At 42.4% G+C, this 20,236-nt stretch overlaps 1 protein-coding gene across 1 annotated transcript; it reads left to right on the top strand.

Moving 5' to 3' along the window:
• Positions 1–46: 46 nt before the first annotated feature.
• Positions 47–19,753, top strand: DHTKD1 (dehydrogenase E1 and transketolase domain containing 1). Its single transcript, XM_041413416.1, has 17 exons — positions 47–231; positions 1,925–2,080; positions 2,566–2,777; positions 4,398–4,592; positions 5,614–5,883; positions 8,607–8,778; positions 10,327–10,525; positions 11,786–12,098; positions 13,169–13,253; positions 13,885–14,024; positions 14,404–14,554; positions 15,480–15,586; positions 15,863–16,027; positions 16,404–16,486; positions 18,021–18,190; positions 18,689–18,774; positions 19,214–19,753. Exons 1-17 carry the CDS (start codon positions 72–74, stop codon positions 19,313–19,315), a joined length of 2,766 nt encoding a protein of 921 aa, XP_041269350.1. The 5' UTR covers positions 47–71; the 3' UTR covers positions 19,316–19,753.
• The last annotated feature ends 483 nt before the right edge of the window (positions 19,754–20,236 follow it).

Raw genomic sequence — 20,236 nt, 5'->3', positions numbered from 1 at the left:
CCGCTGCGGGCGCCGCCCCCGGGGCTCGGGGCGGGTCCGGGGGCGGTGGCGGCGGCGGGGGCAGCGCGGCCATGGCCATGGCGGCCGCGGCGGGGGCTCGGGCTGTGCGCTGCGCGCTCTGCCGGGCCGGCCCCAGGCGCTGGTACCGCACCGAGCGCGGCGTCTACGGCTACAAACCGCGGAAGGCGGCGGGCGGGCGGGCGGAGGAGCAGCGCGGAGCCGGCAGAGCAGGTCGGACACCCCCGGGGCCGCGCCGGGCAGAGGGAGCGCGGCGGGGGCTGCCCAGAGCGGGGCCCGAGCACGGAGCGGGCGCTCTGAGGTGTGGCGTGTGTTGGTCCCGGCGGGGCAGAGCGCGGAGCAGCCGCTCCGAGAGCTCTTGGCTGTGGTTTCTGTAAGCCAGGGGTGCCTGGCTCCGCTCCACGGGCTGGAGCGGCTGTGAGGGCACCGACTGCTGGAGTTTGCTCGGCGATGGGCTCTCGGAGAGTTCTGCGGCTCGTAGAAGTACCTCTGCCTGTCACTCTCCTTTTGTATCATGGGGCTTGAGCTAGCCGAACTGAGGGCAGTGAGGCACCGAACAGGTTGTCCAGGGAGGTTGTGGATGCCCCAACCCTGAGTGTGTTCAAAGCCAGATGGGATAAAACTTTGAGGAGCCTGGTTTAGTGGGAGGTGTCCCTGCCCACGGCAGGGGGGCTCGGACCTGATGGGCTATAAGGTCCCTTCCAACCCTTAACATTCTAGGATTCCATTATTAAATACCCGTAACTCTCTCCTGTAGCAGCCCTGTGTTGCTTTTAGCTCCATTTTACAGAAAGGTGATTTCAAGCAGAAAACTCTTCTAGACAGGAGTGTGGTGCTTGCATTAACTTTACTCTGGCGACTGGTAGGAATTAAACCCTTTGCCCAGGAGCAGGAGAGAAACCAGTTTGTAGCTCCTGGACACCGAGGCCCATCACAAAGTAGCCTCCTTGTTAATGATTAACATCTTTTTATGTAACATTTTAAAAATTGCGTTTAAACGGCCTCCTTGTTGAGAGCATTGTGGGCACTGTTAGTCTGATGTCTCTGTGTTGTAGAACTCAGTAGAGAAAAGGGGCTGTTTTGAATGGGCTGACAAGTGTCAGAGAAATAACCTTCTGCTATGGTCTGAGAATTGTTTTTGGAAAACAAAAGCCTTCAGACCTGACTACTGTCAGTGCTGTGTTTTTACCAGGATGAAAAACCCATCCACATTAGGAATGCTTTATAAGCAGGTTCATGTCATTCATTTGTAGCAGGTTGTGCTTGCAGTATGTTTTATTGTTTGCAGTTTATCAGCCTGGTCTGTGGCTGTGCTCAGTGACAATAACATGTGTCTGATCTCTCAGCTGGTCAAATTCTGCCCATGTCAATAATTTTTTACCACATTTGGCTCAGTACATGCTCTTGGCTCCTGCAGACAGGTTTTTTTGAAGTCACAGGACCTGAATTATTATTAAGACCAAATCCTCCTGTCATTCCAGCAAGGAACAAGGAAGCATAAGTGATAGGATTGAGTTGGCTTAGGAAATAAGACTGTACACTGGTAATGTACTGATCTTGACTTGAACATAACTGTTTGTAGTGGTTTTGGTTCACTACTGTTGTAGAGAGATTTGAAGCAAAATGAAGTAGCTTTACATATTTTTACAGGAGCATAACCTATGAGGGAAACTGTGGGGGAAATCTAGAGTGTACTTGCTTGAAAATTGATTTGGGGAGCACATTTAGCAATTTGCTAATGGGAGCTGTTGTGGGGTAATAAGGTAGAAATAACTGCATTAAAAAGTTCTCTTTCCAGCCAGAACCTTGATGGTTGCCAGCAGACAAAACGTTCCTGTGTTGGTGCTGTAAGTGGATTTAATCTGAGCATGTGTGTGATACTGTTCTGCTTTCTTTTTGGTTTTAGTTGACCATGCTCTTGCTCGTTTAATAACTGCCTATGCTGAACATGGCCACAAAGCAGCCAAAATAAACCCACTGTTTGCTGGCCGAGCTGTTATGAACATGGTACCTGAAATCCAAGAGCTGGCTGAAGTTCTTCAGGGTCCTCTCGTTACTACAGGTGAGTCCACAGCCTTATCACAGCAAATTCTGTTCATGGCTGATTTATGGAGGGGCTGTGGCCTCTGTGGAAGAGTCAGATATTGAGGGTGCCTCAGTCAGTGATGAAAACTGTTGGACAGAAATTAGTCAACTTCAGCATACATATGTCTGTTGCAGAAGTAATACTGCAGTGAGAGGCTGCCTTCTAGCATCTTCAGAAATCATGAAAATTTGTGTTTGTTCTTACAGCTACTGAGGTTAAACATTAATTTTTTGTGTTACTGTAACATTCTATGATTTACCACAATACTTAACGCTGTAGTGAAGGTTTGAAAGTACAGGGGCAGAAGTCAAGGATTGTCTTTTCTTGTCTCTCTTAGAGCCTTGCTGCAGCCTTAAACAAAGGAGGGGGGGGTCTCTCTCATTGCTTTATTTTCTCCAAAACAGGCCTTAGTGCTTCACCTCCTCCCCCAAACTGACTAAATAACATTTATTTCCCACCAGGACTTATAAACATGGGAAAAGAGGAGGCTTCTGTAGAGGATGTGATGGCTTACCTTGACCATATATACTGCGGGCATATTTCCATAGAAACAAGCCAGCTTCCAACTTTGGAGGAGAGAGAATGGTTTGCTAAAAGGTTTGAAGAGCTAAAGCAAGAAGCATTTACACCTGAAGAGAAAAAGCACTTGTGCAAAATGATGCTGGAGTCCCAGGTACTTTGTTCTCTGTTACTGGATTGTAATAGTCCTGGAGTCTGTCATGGATCCTTTACTATTCTGGACACGATTCATGCAGAAAAAGAACAATCACTGTCCTGAAAGGCTTTGACAGTGTGCAGGAGGAAGAAGTATAAGGCTTTGCCTGAAGCAATGCAATGCAATGCAGGAATCTCATTGGAGTTTGTTGCTGAATTAACTTACCAGCCATTACTGAAATAATGATGCTATAAACCCATGAATAATCTGTCTTCAAAAGTGAGACACTCTTAGATTAATGATCTGACAGCTCATATTTAATGTTACTGATGGGACCATAAGGTTGAGCAGAGCTCTGTGAAATCTTGTGCTCTAGCTTAGCTGTTCTGTGTTTTCCTTTCACCCTCATGCTGCTCTGTTTTACTGTCATTAAAATATGCTGTCCCTCAAGGTTTTAGAAGAACAAATCAGAGTTGGACTGAGTTGGTATCATATAGCATTGGTGCTTTTCAGCAAGGAACTTTTGTTCAATGCCTTCTATAAGGAAGTGAAATATTTATGCACTTTTGAAATGTATAGAGAAAATTTATTCCAATACTTCTGTACTGTGAAAAGTTTTAATTTTTTCCCCTTTTCTTCCCATGTTATCCAGAATGATTGAAAGGTAGAAGAGCAGGATCTGTGAAGGTTGGAAAGGTAGAAGAGCAGGATCTGTGAAAGTGTCCCTGTTTCCAGTTTTCCAAGTGGAAGGAGTGTTAAATGTAATATTTACTAATGACTGAACGGAAGTATATAGCCCACTTTGTATTTTCTGTGGCCTCTTTGGCAGTTAGAGGAATTTGATGGTGACAGAGGACCCTGATGTGCTCTACTTTAATTTCAGTATGACCAGAACTATACTAAGAGTATATAATTTAACCCTGACAGAAAAAACCCTGCTGCTATATGTGACCAGTTTTGTATGCGTTATTCCTTAGAACTGAATATTGCTCAACAAGCAGTTGGCTCAGATCTTTGGGTGTGGCTAAGTCTTCCCTTCTCAGTTACAGACTTCATGTAGTTTCCATCTTCAGCTGCAAAAACTAAAGAAATTTCCAGTGCTTCCAAAACTTGGTCACTTATTTGAGCTTTCTAGGAGGTGAATGGAGTGAAATGAGACGAAAATGAAGTAAATATGGATTCATTTATTTTTCTTCTCCCAAGAATTCTACCTATGTAATAAGGACTGTGCCTAATGTAAATCAAAATTAATCACTGCTTTGCTAGCACTTCATATCTCAAGATCACTATGGTTTATACTGTAAAAGAACACCATTCCTAAATGTCCTTCTAAAACAGGTAAACTACCAAGGAATTTGTAAATTAATCTGGTGTTAGAATTCTTGAAGCACTTTCCATGTGAGACAGAGAAAGTGTGGTCCTCAATGCAACATTTTTCTGCTTAGAGCTGATTTTTTTTTTATAGTCATCATAGCTTCTGGTCTCAGACTGCGTGGGTGGAGAGTGAGCTGAGACTTCCCAGGGGTATGTTTAGATTTGTATGCCTCAAGGGTATAAACATAAATTATATTTCAATTTTATAAACAGAAGGCTACTGCTTAAAATAGCCTAATACTGAAGTTGTCCTGTTTTGAACAGGAGTTTGATCACTTCTTGGCCACCAAGTTTGCCACGGTGAAGCGATACGGTGGCGAAGGAGCAGAGAGCATGATGGGTTTCTTCCACGAGCTGTTCAAGATGTGCGCGTACAGCGGGGTCACGGATATCATCATTGGAATGCCTCACCGGGGGAGGCTGAACCTGCTCGCAGGCTTACTTCAGCTTCCTCCTGAGGTAAGTGTCTTGGTTTGAAAAGACAGGTGTCTGCTAAGGAAGGCAGAAGCCTCTCTTGAAATGGAAAATGTAAACCCTCTGCCTCTGAATTATTACAGTTTTGAAATTAAGGGGCTCTCAGGCAAAGATATGGGAGCAGGAATAACAGTTCTTTACTAGGGAAATTAAAAATAAAAATGCAGTAATACAAAACAAAACCACTGACAGAGTCAGAATAGGACCTGACAGCCTGTGGGTCAGAGTGTTGGTAGCAGTCCCATTCCGTGGTGGCTCAGCCCTCCTGCAGTGCCAGCTGTGGTTCTGTTGGAGCAGGGATCCTGTGGAAGGGTGGAGTTTTCCTCTGAAGGTTCAGTGGTGGTGTGGATGGGCCTGCTCTTCCTCTGGGAATGTAGGGGAGAAGAAAGCTGCTCCTCTGGGAATCCAGTAGGAAAAGGCTGCCTGTGTTGTTCCAAATATCAGATTATATCTAGGTAGGAACTCTTGGCTCCTCCCCCTGGGTGGAGCATCTCCCAGTGGGGTGATGTAATTTTATCTGCCATGCAGGGACATTCACTGGCCCATTAACAGCAGCTATCTCCTGGAGGGAGGATTGATTGTGGAAGAGATAAAGAAAACTGCCCCACCTGCTTTTAACAGACAGCCTAATTAACAGAAGATAGCTGCCCTACCTCTAACAGATGCCAATAGAATACACACGTCCAGCTGCATCTTGCAATCTAAGACAGTAAGAGATTTATAATCTCACAGGCAGTTGCCTGGTTTATTTGCAGTAAAGTAAATCCCCAAAAGTTTGCCATGTTGTGAGTGCTGGAGCAATAAAATGTTACCTGTGTGAGAGTGTTCTCCCTTCCTATCAACGTTCAGTGAACTGTCTGCAGAAGACTGTTAAAAGAACTCTAATGAATGGTTTTATGTTCTGCTACTTTGAAGCATCATTGCAATTTCAGGGGTAGGAGAGAGTTTTTCTTTCAATGTGTCAGTGAATCAGAAAAGGGTTTTAACCAAATCTGTTTCCCTGCAGCTCATGTTCCGCAAGATGCGTGGTTTGAGCGAGTTTCCAGAGAATTCAGCAGCCATTGGGGATGTTCTCTCCCACCTGACATCTTCTGTAGATCTGGACTTTGGCTCCCACAGACCCGTGCATGTCACCTTGCTCCCCAACCCCTCACACTTAGAAGCCATCAACCCAGTGGCTGTGGGCAAGACACGAGCCAGGCAACAGACTCTGCTCGATGGCGATTACTCCCCAGAGAGTTCTGCACAGCCTGGGGACAAAGTTATTTGCCTGCAGGTATTTTGCTCAGCTGTTGTAATTTGTATTTGTAAGACTTGCTGGACTAGAATGTGAGCAGGAGTGTACATAGAAATGTCAAACAAAACTGAGTTAATGTATGATGTCAAGAGCTGGGATCTTCTTTATGGAGAAAGAGGAGCGCTAGGAAGATCTCCAGGTGGCGTTTGTGATGATGCTGGCATTTAAATAATTGCACTTCTAAGATTTCTGAATACTGATTCTGATACCTCCCTTTATTTTAATAATATTCTGTATTGAGAGCCATGTGTGCCTTTCCTCACTTTTGCATTTAAAGTGCCACTGGAAGCTTTCTTTCAAATTAATGGGTTTGGAGAAGAGCTGTCAACAAGGCTGCAAAATGTTCAGGAGGATTTAGAATTTTGTCATTTTGTCATGGTATTGTTGAAGACTGCTGGAATTAGTTTTTACTCCTTGAAGTGACTTGTATAGCTGTAGGGGCAATCCTAAACAGTTCCTTGATAAATTTTCTTGTCTTGCATTGACTTGAACTTGGAAAAACAACTGAATTGAACTCTTTACATTTTAAGGCCAGGAGTAAAAACAAATTGGGCACAAATGTTCTGTAAAGTACAACAAACATGGAGGAAGTTACATGTAGGAGTGAAAACGTTTCAGTTAAAAAGATATTTTGTTTTCTTCTGGAAGGGTGGGATATTGTGAAAAAGCAGTCATGAGAATACAAAATATTCTGGGCAAGTTGGGGTTCTTAGTTTTTTATTAAAAGAAAGTCTTTAGAGCTTGCAAGTGCAGCCAACTTTTGCTTCCCAATATGTCTCCATCTTTCAGTGCAGTTATTTCTGAGTTTGAGGAGATACTATTGTTTCTTTCTCATGATGGTAGATCTTCACCATGTAGTAATGAAAGTACTATGACTCTAAACAACGATTCTTCAGGATAAATGGACCCTCCCTATCCAAGAAAAATTTCACTTAGGATTTGTGGGGGTAAGTGACAGGGAGGACTGCTTAGCAGAGAAGAGATACATTTGATTCTATGCTAAACACCTCCAGGTTAGTCAACTGATTCAAAGTATTCCTAAAGGGAAGAAAATGTATCACCATTACTTGTGATAGTGTCTTTAAGAGGTACACAAGTGAAATGGGAAACAGGCAAATTTTTGATTCCAGCTGTTAACTGCTTTCATTCAACTAACTGAGAAGAAAGAGATGAAAGCAGGCACCTTGTGTTTCAGAATCTTGGTTTGGGAGTTTGACTTTGAACTTTCTGGTTTTACAGTGCTTTCTCTTGAGAAATGTAAGTGTAGGCGCTCTGAACTCTGAATTGAGGTTTACACTGGCATTTTTTCTCTTCTTCCACAAGCCTCAGTATCAGAGCTTGAGGGCAGAATGATTAAAGATCAGTTAAGGTGCCATTGTCAGTGGTGAGCTTCATTTTCCAGGGTCTGAAGGTCTTCTTTTAGCTTTTTGCTAATGCAGCCCAGAGAAAAATGTGTCCTAGCAAAAACTGTCTCCATATTTTTGGTAGAATGAGTAAAATCATACCTGCACCACAGGAATTGAATACTCTGGGGTTTGAGATTCATATGAACAGTCTTGTGTAATTGGATAGTCACATTGTCTTTAGGCTTTAATGCTTTGGGATGTGCTAAAGGCCATAAAGCTTTCTCAGATGTTTTAGGGACACTCAAATGCTGTCACTGAGATATGTAGCCTTCTTAGGCAGCAGAAGAAACCAGGAGGGAAAGGTGAAAACCCAACACTTCAGGAGCAAGTGTAGCATGGTAAGGGATAGAGTGGGGATGCTGGCTTGTCTCTCTTGCAGTAGTTACCTTTGTTTTGCTGTGATACCTCTTAAAAATCTGCATTGGAATACCCAGTGCTGCCATTTCACTGATGATTGTACCTCTGTTATTTTGGTGTACTGGCAGAAGTCTCTTAAGGCTTCAAACCACTATTCCACAGCTAGAGAGCAGAACTGTCATCTGGTTTCAATAAGGAAGTACATCAGTCTGCATAGTGACTTTAATCTGCAGATGACTGAGTCTGCATTCTGAGGAAACTGTCGTCATCTTCATCAAAGGAGAACTGTCTCCAATTTCAAAACATTGAAATGTGCAGTACCTCTAGCCTTTGTTGGAAACCTGGGTTGGCTATCACAGTATTCTCCCTTCCCCTTCCAAACTATTTTTTTATTTGCAGTATTTATTTGCTATTGCTATTTAGAAATGTAACTAAGAACTTAGGTTTTATTTCCTTTTGAAAGTTTTTGGTATGGAGTGCTTCCACTTGTTTTTCTGTTCTTGTCTGTTTGGTAAGGTGGAAATGGGCATAAGTCCCTGTTCACCAACTTTCAACTTCAGCAAAGGTGTAGGGAATGCTGTGGTGAGTGGCTCCCTTCATTCAGGGGTCAGTGGCTTGCTGCACCTTTGCCATAGCCAGGAAACTTGCAGTCACCTGGACACTGGTGGGTCAGTTTTAAGAGATTATAGGTCAGTTCCAGGGAGGGATTACATCAGGCATTCATGTTGGCTGCTGTGACCTTGTGTTAGTGATAAAGCTGTTTAAACTCTCAAGTCATGGAAACAGTATTCTGAGAGGGATTAAGAAGTGGGTCCAGCTGGAACTGTGTCTGTTCCATGTAGCCAGTTTAGGAGGTCTTACTTAATGAGTTATGGTTTTGATTTTGCTGTTCCTCCAGTGTTTCCTAATGAGACTTTTCCATTTTCTTCCCTCGTGTAGGTTCATGGTGATGCTGCTTTCTCTGGGCAAGGGATTGTTCCTGAAACATTGACCCTCTCCAATCTGCCACATTTCAGAGTTGGTGGGAGCATCCATTTGATTGTTAATAACCAGCTGGGCTATACCACTCCTCCAGAGAGAGGAAGGTCATCTCTGTACTGCAGTGACATTGGTAGGTAGGGTTGAGTCACAAGGAAGATTGCCTGTTGTGTCAGAAAGGATTTTTAACTGCAGTGTAAGCTTTGCAATGGACTTTTTATAGCAACTGCCTGTCAGTTCTAGGGAGAGATTATTGTAACTCCAGTTTCATGGTAGAGTAGGAATTAAAATTATTATTATTATTATTATTATTATTATTATTATTATTATTATTATTCTCTCCTACTAGCAACAATTTAGATCTAAAAAATGCCCTCCCCTATCTGCTTTATGGCAAAGACTAAATATGAAGGGAAAATCTTGTCATATTTTTACAGGATGTGATAAAATAATTGCAAGATTTGTCAAGTCTTTATAACTCAGTTTCTGTCATATCATTGACAGCTTTTAGAAAGGTATTGCAATGGAGTGTATGTTTTAATATGGAGATTTATTTTAAATTTCGTAAAAATCATCTGTGTGTTTTCTAAGCAAGATTTTTACGTCAGATACTCCTCCATTTTTTCTGTTTTGTTTGTTGTCATGTGAACCTGTTGAGCTTTCAATTTAAAGATGAAGCTCAAGATCTTTCTATGCCTGAACTAGAAGCTTTATTTTGGACTGATTTTTCTTAGTGATAAACAGATGTATTACCAGTAAGATCAGAGTCATAGTAGTTAGTTATCTTGTATATGTCTCCTGTAAGTAAAAATATACTTTTGTATGCTTTTGACCTAACATCAAGTGTTTGTCATATGGTTTCATCAAACCAAACAAGTAGATTCATTAAATCTGGTAAGGTAGATAGCATATGTTATTGTTTTGCCTGGGCTGGTTTTGTGTTATGGATTGTTTTTGTTTAGGTTGGTTTTTTGCCTCCATCCTTAGTTTTCCTTTCTTCTTACCTGTCAGTGAGGAGGGGCTGTAATATAGCTGAGCTTTAGTATTTTGGTAGGGAGGAAAACTTGACATGAGCCAGGAATGGCTGAAGTATCTTAGTTTCCAGAATTTGGACAGATAAAGTACAAAAGGAGCACTGTTGCTTGCAGCCAAATTGTTATACAGGAGAGGGTGTTAAGATATTGCAATTTTACCATGTTCTCTTTAATGAAGAGATTTTTCTGCCTGGAGGAGCAGTGGGTAGAATGATACTCCCTACTAACAAGGGAGAAAGTTGCTTTTGGCTTGTATGAATTCATAGTAGTGATAGCTTAGGATAAGAAGGAAGTAAAACTCAATTTCTGTTTGAAAGAGAAGCAATCAAGTAGTTCTCTCCACGTTCCTGTACACTACCAGATTAATATGATGCAGGAACTGTGTGTAAAGTCCTTTGGGAACAAAGTGCTTGTAAAGAAGTTGTGCTCAAACTGACAAAAACAGTAGGTTGGGCTAATTGCACGTTCTCTCAGGCAAGACTCCTCTCCCTACCCCAGCTCTCATCACAAAGAACATCTTCTTTTTATTTCTTTTTAATATACTTACTTCAAATGGGTTGTCTGTGCTTTCAGCAGAGCAGGTGTGTGTCTGCTTCCTTTGGAAGGGGTTGGGTGTGACTGCAGCTGTGTTTTGAATCCCTGGGCAGGTAAAATCGTTGGATGTGCAGTTATCCATGTGAACGGGGATGATCCTGAGGAAGTTGTCCGTGCCACACGACTGGCTGTGGAGTACCAGCGCCAGTTCCGCAGGGACGTCATTGTGGACTTGCTGTGCTACAGGCAGTGGGGCCACAATGAGCTTGATGAGCCCTTCTTCACCAACCCCAGCATGTACAAAATCATCAGGTAAGGCTTGCACCACCAAAATATGTCTGCACCACCTCAAGTCTTACTGCTGCAACAGAAGTCTCTGTGTGAGATCCTTTGATATATCCACAGATCTTTATGTAAGGTGCAGCTGGACTGTCAGCAGCCCTTGACTGCAGTGTGAGTCTGATAATAAGATGTTAATGAGCAATCATTACTGTTGGCTCTTGAATGTGTGTCCTGGTGATTTTTGGAGAACAATCTTGGACATAGCTCTTGGATTTCAAATTTGTGACCACTGGTAATCAGAGGGCAAAGTTGCCTTCTGTGTGCCAAGGGGAAGCGTGCATGCTGTAGGAGAATGGGCAGGGAGCCAGTGTGATGCTTGTCTTGTCTTTGCCTTGTCCTGCTGTGTCCAGTGGGGACTCATCTTTATCAGCATTTGAAAGTATTCAGATTCCATCCTTATCCCTGAAGAAAAACACAAAAAAAAATTCAGTTGCCAGTGAATTGTGGTAATTTAGGTGAAGCATTTATGGAATGGTTGCCTTGATTCTCTCCAATGCAGAAATCCTACTGTGAATTTCTCTGAAGAGAATACGCATGGTAGCACAGAGGGGGTGTGGTAGTTTCTGGGGTCCCTGTCGAAGGAAGGAAATTGATTAATCAACTCCATGTTCTTAGAAGGATAATTTATTATTTTATCATACTATATTACATTAAAGAATGCTATACTAAAACTATACTAAACTATACTAAAAGAATAGAGAAAGGATAGAGACAGAAGGTTACCAAGAATACTAATGAAAACCTGTGACTCTCTCTTCCAGAGTCCATAATTGGCCAATAAGTAAAAACAATTCACATGCAAACAATGAAACATGCACCTGTTGGTAAACAATCTCCAAAGCAGCAAAACAGAGGAGAAGCAAATCAGATAATTATTGTTTACATTTTTCTCTGAGGCTTCTCAGCTTCCCAGGAGAAGAAATCCTGGGCAAAGAAATTTTTCAGAAAATATGACAATGACAAGGGGATTTTGACTTGTTTTACCTGTAACTGCCAACTATAGCACTTTCACTTTTTAAATAAAGGATTATAAAACAAATTCCTAAGAGAACTGTTATCTTTTTGAAAATGCCAGGAAATTGAACTTCATGCAAATGAGTATAATGCACCAGGACACCATTTATATGAGTTTTCCATGGAACCTGACTGTAGTAAGGTGGTATTTCCTTGTTCTCCTGTGACACTGGTTTCAGGTTTAGTATCTGTGTGGTTTGATTCCCTCCCTGGCAGATCCCGTAAGAGTATCCCGGACACGTACGCAGAACACCTCACGGCTGCTGGGCTCATGACTGAGGCTGAAGTGTCTGAGATAAAGACCACGTGCTATTCCAAGCTGAACGATCACCTTGCCAACATGACTTCGTACAGCCCACCCCCTACCAACCTGCAGGCTCACTGGAAAGGCTTCGTGGAGCCTTCTGCCACAATCAGCACCTGGGACACAGGCATGCCTGTGCCTCTGCTGCAGTTCATTGGAGCCAAGTCTGTGGAGGTGCCCCAGGAGCTCCAGATGCACAGCCATCTCCTGAAGACCTATGCTCAGGTGAGTAGAGATCATGATACTTCTGATCCCATGGCTCAAACCTGTTACAGGAAGAAGTCTAAACACAGCAGGGTTGCCAGTTAGAGAACAGCGTGGTATTCTCTAGGAAAAACAGCTCACTCTGTTTCAAGGTTGAGATTATGCCATTTTTCCTCCAGTTTTGAAGAAAGACTTCTTCACCAGGTCTGACCATGTACTTTAGTTTGTTATTTCAACAATATTTTATTGCAGTGAAGAAAAAAGCTTATAGAAAACACAGTTTATTATTCTTACAAATAGAAAGAAATTATTATGATAAGTTACTAACATTTATATAGTTGGTAATTAGAATGAGTACTTCGTAAAGGAATGACTCAGGTAAAGGAACCTGGCAATAGTGTACACAGTTTCTAAAGCCAGTAGTGAGTGTTTTATAACTTAAATATATATATAAACACTACACAACATGTGGCCTAGTTTGACAGTCTGGGTTTGATAGCTCCTAAGCTGATGTTTGGTTTGGATCAGTTTGGGGTTTGTGAATGTTTTCCTTTGATGGATGATGAGTGTGGGCAGGTGTCTGCTTGGCAGCCAGAGAGAGGCTGTGAGTTGAGTATTTCAAAAGACTGATGTTTTTGTCTTCCCAGCCCAAGGCAAGAACTCCACAGCTCAGTTTGATCATTTGTCTGCAGTTCTGCAGGCCAGAACAGGGAAGAGTTCTGGAGACTGAAATACTTACACCTGGTATCTTTCATCACTGCTAACCAGACAGACCAGAAGTCTGTCAAGACTACACTCTGTGCTGTGTTAAGATTTTTAATATTTTCTGACTAGGATTACTTAATCAGTCCACAGTTTGTTGACTGGGAGGTGAACACATGGATCACCTATGGTTCTGTGGTCCTTCTTCAGGATATGCTGAAATAAGACTCTGTATTCTAATGCAGCCTAAGCTGGCTGCAGGAATAAAGCATTTCTCTCTGTAGTGTGTTGCTTTTTTCCCTAGCTTCTAATATTAGTCTGTGCCACCGAAAAAGCTACAGATGGAAAAAGACAAAATAGTAATTTTTTCTTCTTCTTTATTTGTTTAGTCAAGAATTCAAAAAATGGAGGAAGGAAAAAAGCTGGACTGGGCAACAGCTGAAACTTTAGCATTTGGTTCTCTGCTGAGCCAAGGTAAGAGGCAGCAAGACAGCAGTCAGTAAAATATTTTTGCTTGATTGTCAATAATTTTGTCTTTAATGTCAATAATAATCTAATGTCAAACATTAGATTTCTTAGGTGTTTCTAAGTAAAAATTGCTATGATTTATAAATTTGACAATTTGCATGGTCTAAGAGAAGATAAATATGAATCCTGTGTGTCACTAATATTTGTAGACTGAGTCTTAAATATCTTCAAAGAACTGTAGCTCCCTCTCACTCCCTAAAACCATTTGTTCATAGAGCTGAGCACAAGCAGTGCAGCTGACATCAGTGTGGCTCCCAAGTACTTTCTGTGCTTTATGATACTATTTCTTCTCCCTCCTCTCTAGCCTGAATTCAAATATCTATTTACAGATGATACAGAATGCACATTTTTTTGCAATTATTTGCTTCAGTAAATTGAACCATTTCACCCAAAATAATGTCAGAGCATCTGTGTGCTTGACAGTTGGAGCTGTTGCTGGTTAAGAATTGCATCTCAGATTTGATGTTGCTGATGAGGGGAAATCCAGAAAGAGATATAACAAGAGATAGAAGTATGTCCTGCATGTTTTCTCTTTACATAACTTGCTGATCTGGTGTTGTGTTTATTGCTTGGCAAGGGTTTAATATCAGACTAAGTGGACAAGATGTTGGCAGAGGAACCTTCAGCCAACGACACGCGATGTTGGTTTGCCAAGAGACAGATGATACCTACATTCCTCTGAATCACATGTCCCCAGACCAGAAGGGTTTCCTAGAGGTAGGTTCTGTAGCCCACAAGACCACCTTCTTCATATTGTGCTGAAACAATGCATTTTTTTAAAGCTGCTGAGACATATATAAGGCCTAGTGTATGTTCTGGCAAAACCTGGATACAGGGGCATAAAAACTGTCAGGGCATCCCTATTCTTTGTAGTTAGAAATTACAGCTTTAACAAGGGGATTTGCTTTTCCTTGAGAGATCAAATGTTACTCTTTTCCTCTCAGTGCCTTCATTCAAATGCAAAAAATCAGTGCCTATCAATTGCCTTTAGGAGTGTGTGTTGTCAGCAATTTTTATCTGGTTCCAATGCTTCTTAACCCTTGGTTGTCTTCTTCCTCATCCCCCCCCCACCCCCCCAACAATTTCCTTTTGTTAGGTGAGTAACAGTCCCTTGTCTGAAGAAGCTGTGCTTGGTTTTGAATATGGAATGAGTATTGAGAGCCCTAAGTTACTGCCAATTTGGGAAGCTCAATTTGGAGATTTCTTTAATGGAGCCCAGATAATATTTGACACTTTCATCTCTGGAGGTGAGTGTACAAGGAACTAATATATTTAAGAATTAATCATTTGTATTATACACATTTTTAGAAAATCCTTCCTCTTTCAAGTAAAAGGACAACATGTTGTGCAAAGAATTCTGTTTTCTCAAGGATTCCTATGAGCTTGCCTGTGAGGTCCTGACTTCTGTGCAGCTTTTCTCTAAGGACAGTACATCTAAAATGAAAGACTCCTTGGCAGAGTACAGTCATTACAAAAGGACAATTAATTATACTAACAGCCTTTCTTCCCCCACATGTATTTTACTGTGTGTACATATGGTTGGTAGCTTTGTAGGCTGTACCTTTCCTCTGTGAAGCATCCGAAAAATTCCTGAAGCAATAGAGAAGGAAAATAGCTATTATTTAAAAGAAACAAACAAAAAACCCCACAACACCTTACTAAGTTTGACTCTAACATGTTTTCTGAGTGCTCAGATATAAAACCTCTGTAGTCATAGATGGAAATTCACAGGCCCTCTTCTCCCACCCAAATTCTGGATTTGATTGTAATCTCTTGTATAGTGCAGGAGGTTTGGCAGAGCTCAGGGGAGCAAGCACTGCTGTGTTAAACAGAACTGGCTCACAGGATGCTGCTGGGATCACATCTGCAGAGATGAAGTTTTAAAATTTCACTGTGTCATGTGCTCCATGTGGAGACTTAAGTATTTTGGAAGCCCAGAGCTACCTGATGATTTCAGAAACTTCAGATCACCTTACATGTGTTATTTCACTGTAATGAATCTCGGGTTAGAATGCCAGCAGCATGTTTCAGGCTTGTATTTAATCATGTGGAAATTGGTTATTCTTTTTCCTGAGCAGTTTGTGCAAAGTAATATGTTCTGTGGCTTTATGTTCTGTGGCTTTATATTCTGTGGAAATCATCCTTTGCTTCCTCCTCATTCTGTGTTTCTAGGTGAGGCTAAATGGCTTCTGCAGAGTGGGATAGTAATTCTTCTTCCCCATGGCTATGATGGTGCAGGCCCTGAGCACTCGTCCTGCCGGATGGAACGGTTCCTACAGGTACCATCACACCTCCCAGGGTCAGCATCCCCAGCACAGCACTGGCAGTCAATGCTCTGGGACCTCGGCTGCAGTGTGCTCCAAGGAGGCAGTTCAGACACAATCTTACCAGTTAAATGCTAAACCCATTTCTTTGAAGTTGTTCCTCTCTTGAATTTGGATATTTACTAATCTGTTCCTGTGCAGGTCAGTGTGCCTCGTGTGCCTGGATTCTTTCTTGCATATTAGTCTCACTGCTTGCATTTAACAAGGTATTGCTGTGTTCCCCCTGGACAGATGTGTGACAGCTCAGAAGAGGGTGTTGATGGTGACCAGGTCAACATGTCAGTTGTGCATCCCACCACCCCTGCACAGTATTTCCATTTACTCCGGAGGCAAATGGTTCGAAACTTCAGGAAACCTCTCATTGTTGCTTCTCCCAAAGTGTTACTCAGGCTTCCAGTAAGCTGAAAAATGTCCTTCCTCTTTATTTTTTTTTCTCTCTTTATCCTCTTTTGTGTTCTGTTCCCTTTTTTTTTTTTTTTTTTCCTTCTGTGTTCTCTGATTGCAGTTTTGGGGTCAAATCAGTGGAATTTTGCCTTTTTGGGGCCAAACAGGTTGAGGATTAAAGCTGGGTGGAGGTGAGCTAGAAGTAGGGTTCATTCCTGGCCTGATGGTGTTCTTGGGAAGTTTATCATCTCACTTTTCACTGGGAATAGGAATATGAGGGAAAACTGTGTATATTGTACTTACCAAACCCTGTGTCAGTATTCTTTCTGACTCTGGTCTGAGGGAAAAGCAGCAAGATTTGGTAACTTGCAACTCTTCCCCCATGTAGGCTGCTGTATCAAGTTTTGAAGAAATGGCCCCAGGGACAACATTCAAGCCTGTCATTGGTGACTCCTCAGTAAATCCTAAAAGGTAGCTCTGCTTTCTTAGAGGAGAAGCTCAAAAGAGATGTCCTGTCCCTTTCTCCTACCCAACAGCTCAAATTTGAGGTGGTATGAAAGAGGTGACTTTGAGGGGAAAATGTTTTATGGTAGATGACTGTGGTTAGTTTTACTTCCTCTCCCTTCCCTCTGGTAACGTTTGGTAGTTACCACATCTGTCTGCAAAGCAGTGAAGTGTTTAGGCTGTCACCCTTTGGCCTCACAGGGCCAAGTTGTAGTTGTGGTTGTAGTTACCAACCTGATGGGGCCTATTCTGCACCATGTCCATTAGCATGAATCATAGAATCATAGATTTGTTTAGGTTGGAAAAGGTCCTTTAGATCATCAAGTCCAATCTTAGCCCAGTACTGCCAAGTCCACCACTAACCCATGTCCCAAGTGTCACATCTAGATATTTAAATACCTCCGAGATGGTGACTCCACCACTGCCCTGGGAGGCCTGTTCAAGTGCTTGACCCTTTCAGTGAAGAAATTTTTCCTAATATCCAATCTAAACCTCCTCTGATGCAACTTGAAGCTGATTCCTCTTGTCTTATTGTGTTTTACCTTAGAGAAGAGACAAACTCCCACCTGGCTATGACCTGTCAGGGAGTTGTAGAGAGTGAAAAGGCACCTCCTGAGCTTCCTTTTCCCCAGGCTGAGACCCCTCAGCTACTTCTCACAGGACTTGTGCTCCAGACCCTTCACCAGCTCCATTCCCTTCTCTGGATGGGCTCCAGCTCCTCAATGTCTTTCTCATCATGACTGGCCCAAAACTGAATCCAGAATTTTTGTTCTGGGGCTGGAACACCTGAGCTGATGAGATGGGGCAATAACAAAGTGTGTGTACATCTGTCTACTTTCAGATGTTACAGTGAATCCTGTTCACAATGACCAATTCAACCTTAATATTTTTTCCCCTTATCTGCTGCTTGCCCCAGTAGTACCCAAGACTGAGCCTCCTTCCTCTTCACTTCCTGACACCCATCAAAAGGCTGGAAGTACCTTAGCATCCTGGGTTTTTTAAGTGGGATAGTGAGGCACAAAGGGTGTAGTTTATCCCATTGCTTTTTCCAGTATGATTAGGCAGCCAAGACCTCTGTGATTGCAGGAGGGTGTAGTGTCTCCAGCAGGCAGTCCTGCTTTGGCATGGCAGAGAATTGTCCTCTGGAGGGACTTGTCTCCCTCTGGTATTTTCTACAGAGAGTGCAGAGATGACTAGCTTTGACTGGGTGTTTAAATTTTAATAGAGCTAAGAGAGATCAATCCCACTGTAAGGTAACTTTCCCAAAATTACTGAAGAAACAGGACCTCTGGCATACTCAAAGGTTAGTTTGCCAGCTGTTGGAGGGGAGTGGGAGGGAAGAGAAGGCAAGGAAGAGAAAAGACAGTCTAGGGAAGCAATTTAGCTCTATGAAGTTGTTTTTGAAGTTTGACTGGGTTTTTTGGTTAGAAGTGTGAAGCTCTCCTGTATCAAGTTTCTGTAAAACACTAAACTTGGAAACATTCTTTTTTATTTTCTTTAGTGTCACCCAAGTGGTGCTGTGTTCTGGAAAGCATTACTATGCTCTAGTGAAGCAAAGAGAAACACTGGGAGAGAAGCAGCACAGCACAGCTATTCTGAGACTTGAAGAGCTCTGTCCTTTCCCCCTGGAAGCTCTACAGCAAGAGCTGAGCAACTACAGCCATGCAAAAGGTCAGCCAAGCTTCTACCTTTGTGTTTCTAGTCTCTTTGAAGTGCTGAACTAAATCTGTTGCCTTTTAAGATGAAGAGCTGTAGTGGCTTTTTCCTCTTTGTTCTCCCCCTCATACATCTAAGCGTTTCTGGAGTGGGATGTTTCAGAAATGTTTATCACTTGTGTGAAAAGAACTCTTTTCTCTGCTGTTGTTAGCTTCCAAGAAGCAGCACTGAAAATCAGAGCAAACCATTTGAGATATTTTTTGTATTGGTCTTTGCAGTCCAGTTATTTTAGTAGCTTTTGAAAACAGCAGTGGAAAAACAGAATATACACACAGTATACCCTAATGCTAGACATACTTTGGGTTTGAATTCAGTTCTGAGCTGCAAGGGAATTAAGTGTGGCATGCCTTAATTTCAAAGGTAGTGCCAAGACAAAAAACAAAAAACTGGTTTTCTTTCTCTGCTGAAAAGATAAATATGCATGTTTGTTATGTACCCTTATCCTTCCTTTAGTCTTCATCTGGAGTCAGGAAGAACCACAGAACATGGGTCCATGGTCCTTTGTGTCTCCACGGTTTGAAAAGCAGCTGGGGCTTAAGGTAAGATGTCCCCAGGGTGTTTTAGTCTTTAAAATGAAGTTTGAAATTCTCCTTGGATGCAAAATTTTATGGAGTTTAACAAAAAACCTAATCTTGATTCCTAAACCAAATGTGTGTTCTAATTTCAGCTACTTCTGCTCTTTATAGCACTATTGGTGAAGAGCAGGACTGGAGCTTTATTTTACGTGGTGTTCAGTCAAAGTAGACAGGGTAATGAAAGATCCCAAGTAGGAGGAGAATGCAAAGGTGCCATTTGCTCTGGCAGATCATGCACTATAAAGTGGTTGGAGCCATGGTCTTTAGGAGATGGGGGATAACTTCCTGCATTACTTCCAGCTGGGACTGCCCAGTTATCTGATAGCAGATATCACTGTGGCATCAGGACCTCGAGATGTGATTCTGTCCTTCATTAATCATTTCCCCACAACTCCAATTTCAGCTCCATCTTGTGAGCAGACCTCCTCTCCCAGCCCCAGCAGTCGGCATTGGAACCCTCCACAACAAGCAGCAGGAAGATGTTCTGACCCACACATTTATCTAAGTTTTCAATGGATGGACTGCTCCTGATGTCAGTCATGTTCAGTGCCTCCTCCTGTGAAGAACAAAAGCCAGATCCTGAAGACTCTTAGTTCTCCAAAATGAAAAAAAAAAAAAAGGTGGAATAAGTTTGGTAATGATTAAGCAATTTTCATGTTGGGGAATGCCTAACAATGAGAAGTGCCTGTTACTCCTGATACTTCTTTTTCTCTTATACTGTTTTCTACAAAATGTCTTTATAAAGTTAAAAATCCAGTCCAGGGGACAGATTGGTGAGGTGTCTGTGGAACACCTTATCTTGCTGCTTATTTGCACTTGACAGTTTCCTGGGATGGTGCATGTGTGGAAACAGGTTCTGTTTCTTCTCTTCCTACAGAAGTGTTAGTACTGCTTGATCAAATAAATGCTTCCCCATGCCTGGGAATGAGCCATTTCTATAGCAGAATGTCGTGGATTATCTCTTTTTTCTTTCCTTGAGGACCAGGAATGCAATCTGTTGTGGCTGTTGGTGCTCTTCTCAGTGTATGAGTTGTTAAAACAGGATTTCCATTGGAAGCACCATTCAGGATGGCTCCTGAAGGCTTCAGACACCACTGTTTTTCTCACCCAGTGGGTGAGAAAGCCTAAGGAATGGTTTCAGCACAGCTGTCATCAGGAGAAAGGAAAGAAATCAGTCTTTATTGAGAAACAAAGGATAAAGGACCAAAACACTGAGGTTAAGTGAGAGACTATTGAAACCAAGTGGAACAGGCATCCCAGGCTGATCCCAGTGTTGACTGCCCCACAGCAGCATTCCCACCACCACAGGATTTCTCCCAGCATTTTTCCTTTCCTGGTTTCAGGGTGAGGTTGGCACCTCCTTGCTTTTCTCAGTTACCTGTGCAAGCAATGCTTAAGCAGTCCAAACTCACTGTGAGCCAGAGAC

This window comes from Onychostruthus taczanowskii, unplaced genomic scaffold (assembly GCF_017590055.1).
Source record: "Onychostruthus taczanowskii isolate IOZ18803 unplaced genomic scaffold, ASM1759005v1 scaffold41, whole genome shotgun sequence".
NCBI classification, from domain to species: Eukaryota; Metazoa; Chordata; class Aves; order Passeriformes; family Passeridae; genus Onychostruthus; species Onychostruthus taczanowskii.
This window is presented reverse-complemented; position numbering and strand designations above follow the sequence as displayed.